The sequence below is a fragment of the Conger conger genome, chromosome 2, assembly GCF_963514075.1.
Source record: "Conger conger chromosome 2, fConCon1.1, whole genome shotgun sequence".
NCBI lineage: Eukaryota > Metazoa > Chordata > Actinopteri > Anguilliformes > Congridae > Conger > Conger conger.
The window spans coordinates 78,230,565-78,233,484 of record NC_083761.1 but is presented as its reverse complement, the minus strand read 5'-3'; the positions used below and the strand labels follow the sequence as shown (position 1 = coordinate 78,233,484).

General features: G+C 66.6%; 1 protein-coding gene across 2 annotated transcripts in view; it reads left to right on the top strand.

Moving 5' to 3' along the window:
* Window positions 1-2,920, top strand: part of LOC133112222 (vasorin-like) — a 26,755-nt gene that overhangs the window by 22,264 nt on the left and 1,571 nt on the right. For both annotated transcript variants that reach the window (XM_061222872.1, XM_061222870.1), the window contains exon 2: window positions 340-2,920. This exon is cut by the window's right edge and continues 1,571 nt beyond it. In XM_061222872.1, coding sequence (XP_061078856.1) covers window positions 391-2,520 — 2,130 coding nt within the window. In that variant the 5' untranslated portion in view covers window positions 340-390 and the 3' untranslated portion in view covers window positions 2,521-2,920. The remainder of the gene's footprint in view (window positions 1-339) is intronic.

The following is a 2,920-nucleotide window of genomic DNA, read 5'->3' as shown; positions in this document are numbered from 1 at the left end:
GTGTTATGTATATGACTTTACAACTGGTCGTATGAGATTCGTACCTCATCCAACCTATTCTATTTGTTCCTTGACCTTGCTATGCACTTTTTTGTCGCTTTGGATAAAAGTACTACTAAATAACATGTAATGAAATGTGAAATATCCAGCACTGATCTCAGAAACTGCCGGGCCCAATCAGAATCATGCACTAATGTTGAAATTATATTAATAATTTCCAGAAAGTGACCTTCCCTTTTATTGACACCTTCCCACAGCATCCTGACCAGCCCGTGGGTCTCTACGTGTGAAATGGAGCAGATCCCAGCCCTGACCCTTTCTGTTCCCCGTGTGTTGCAGGTGTCAAGCCTTCGGAGGGGGTGGCGGGGTTTCTGCGAGGACGCTGACGTCATGAGGCCCTTCCTCCGGCCGCTCCTCCTCCTCTTCCTGCTGTCCGCCCGGGCGCTGACCAGCGACTGTCCCCAGGACTGCTCCTGCCCCGACCAGGCCTCCATCTTCTGCTTCCAGCGCCGCTCCGCCTCCGTGCCTCTGGGGCTCCCGGGCGCCACCAAGAACCTGTACCTCTTCCAGAACGGCATCAGCAGCCTGTCGCGGGACGACTTCGCCGGGCTGGACCAGCTGGCCATGCTGGACCTGAGCCAGAACCAGCTGTCCCAGATCCCGGACGGGGCCTTCCAGCTCCTGCCCGCCCTGCATAACCTGGACCTCTCCAGCAACCTCATCGCGCAGGTCTCCCGGGAGAGCTTCTCCGGGCTGGCGCTGCTGCAGCGCCTCTATCTCCACGACAACCGCATCCAGAGCATCCACCCGGAGGCCTTCCAGGGCCTGGACCGGCTGCTGGAGCTCAAGCTGCAGGGGAACCAGCTGAGGGGCCTGCCGGCCCTGCGGCTGCCCAGCCTGCTGCTGCTGGACCTCAGCCACAACGCGGGCCTCCCCCCTCCGGCGGCCGCCGACCTCCAGACGCCCAACCTGGAGACCCTGAAGATGGCGGGGCTGGGCATCTCCCAGCTGGATGGCGAGCTGCTGCGGTCGCTGGGCAACCTGCACGACCTGGACGTGTCGCGGAACCAGCTGCGGGAGGTGCCGGCGGCGCTGGGCGAGGCGGGCCGCGGGCTGACCTGGCTCAGCCTGGCGGGGAACCCCATGGGCCAGCCGGGGCCGCGGCCCGAGGACCTGCAGAACCTGCGGGGCCTCCTGGAGCTGGACCTGAGCGGCCTGAACATGCAGAGCCTCCCCGAGGCCTTCCGCCACCTCTTCCCCCGGCTGCGCGTGCTCACCGCCGCCGAGAACCCCTTCAACTGCCTCTGCCCCCTGGCCTGGCTGCCCGGCTGGCTCCGGCAGGGCGCCGTGCAGCTGGGCCGCCCCGAGGAGACCCGCTGCCACTTCCCGCCCCTCAACGCCGGCAAGGTCCTGGCCAGGGTGGAGCGCGCCGATTTCGGCTGCCCTCCGACGACCGCCGCCCCCGCCAGCACGCCCGGGAGCACCACCCCCCCCGCCCGGCCCCCGCAGGTCTTCAGCACCCCGCCCGGGACCACCCCGCCCCCGGCCCTGCCCCCGCCTCCGCCCCCGCCCCTTCCCAGCGACTCCCCCTCCTCCGGGGAGACAGACGGGCTGCCGCCCCCACCCCCGGCGTCCCCCAGCAGCAGCGGCCCGGACGCCATGTACCCCGGCCCCCACATCTGCCCCTCCAACATCTGCCTGAACGGGGGCACGTGTCGGCTGGGCGGCCAGGGCGAGCTGGAGTGCGCCTGCTCCCGCGGGACGTCCGGCACGTACTGCGAAACGCGCGAGGAGCTCCCGCCCCCGCCCCCGCCCCGCCAGGACCCGCCCCCCGTGGCCATGGCGCCCGACCTGGGCTCCCGGCAGGTGACCAGCACCTCCATCCTGCTCAACCTGCAGCGCTTCATCCGGCGGCGGCCGTACCTGCGCGGGATCCGGCTGACCTACCGCAACCTGTCGGGCCCCGACCGGCGGCCCGTGGAGCTCAGCGTGCCCGCCTCCTACCCCGAGTACACGCTGCGCGGCCTGAGGCCCAACTGCACCTACTCCATCTGCGCGGGCCCCCTGGGCGGGGCCGCGGGGGCCGACCGCTCCTGCACCGAGGCCCGGACGGCCGCCGGCCCCGACCCCACGGCCGCGCCCCGGACCCCCGGGGCCACGCCGCACCCGACCCCCGCCGCCCAGCTGGAGGACGGCCGGCTGGTGACCGCCCTGGCCCCCGCCCTGGCGGCCGCCGTCTTGGTCGCCCTGGCGCTGGCGGTTGTCGCGGCGACGGTGTACTACCTGAGGCGGCGACGCCGGACCAAGGGCGCCCACCCCGACCTGTGCTCCGACGACCCCGCCCCTCTGGAGATGGAGGGGGTCAAGGCCGGCCTGGACAACGGGACCCTGCCCCAGAAGCCGCCCGAAACCAAGCCGGCCTCCCCCTGCCCCTGGAACGGGGAGTACGAGGTGCCGCTCATGCAGACGCACTGTCCAGCCAATAACAACCTGGCCTCGCTCAAGCCCTCCTACTTCTGACCGCAGAGGAACCTCCTCGCACCAGGGGGCGCTGTGTAGCTTCACCCTCTCCCTTTCCCTGGAGACACTGAGACACCACAGAGGGCACAAGGGAGATGGGGCTTTGTAAACAAGCCAGTTAACAATGGACAAAACAAAACAGAACTGATTGAAACACATTCAAGTGCAATGCCCAGCAGAGGTCTTTTTTTTAAGGTATAAAACTGAAGTGCCTTTGTTTGCATATAGCCGTGCCCAGTTTATGTTTTAATGTCCGTTTGTGATTTGTTTTTGTTTAGTACTTTTAAATATGAACGAACCCAGCAGTCACTCTGTACTGGCACACGGTGGGGGCATGTCTGTGAGCATGCACAGGCCAGTGTCTGTCCTCTGGAGGGGTCAAAGGTCAAAGGTTACGTGT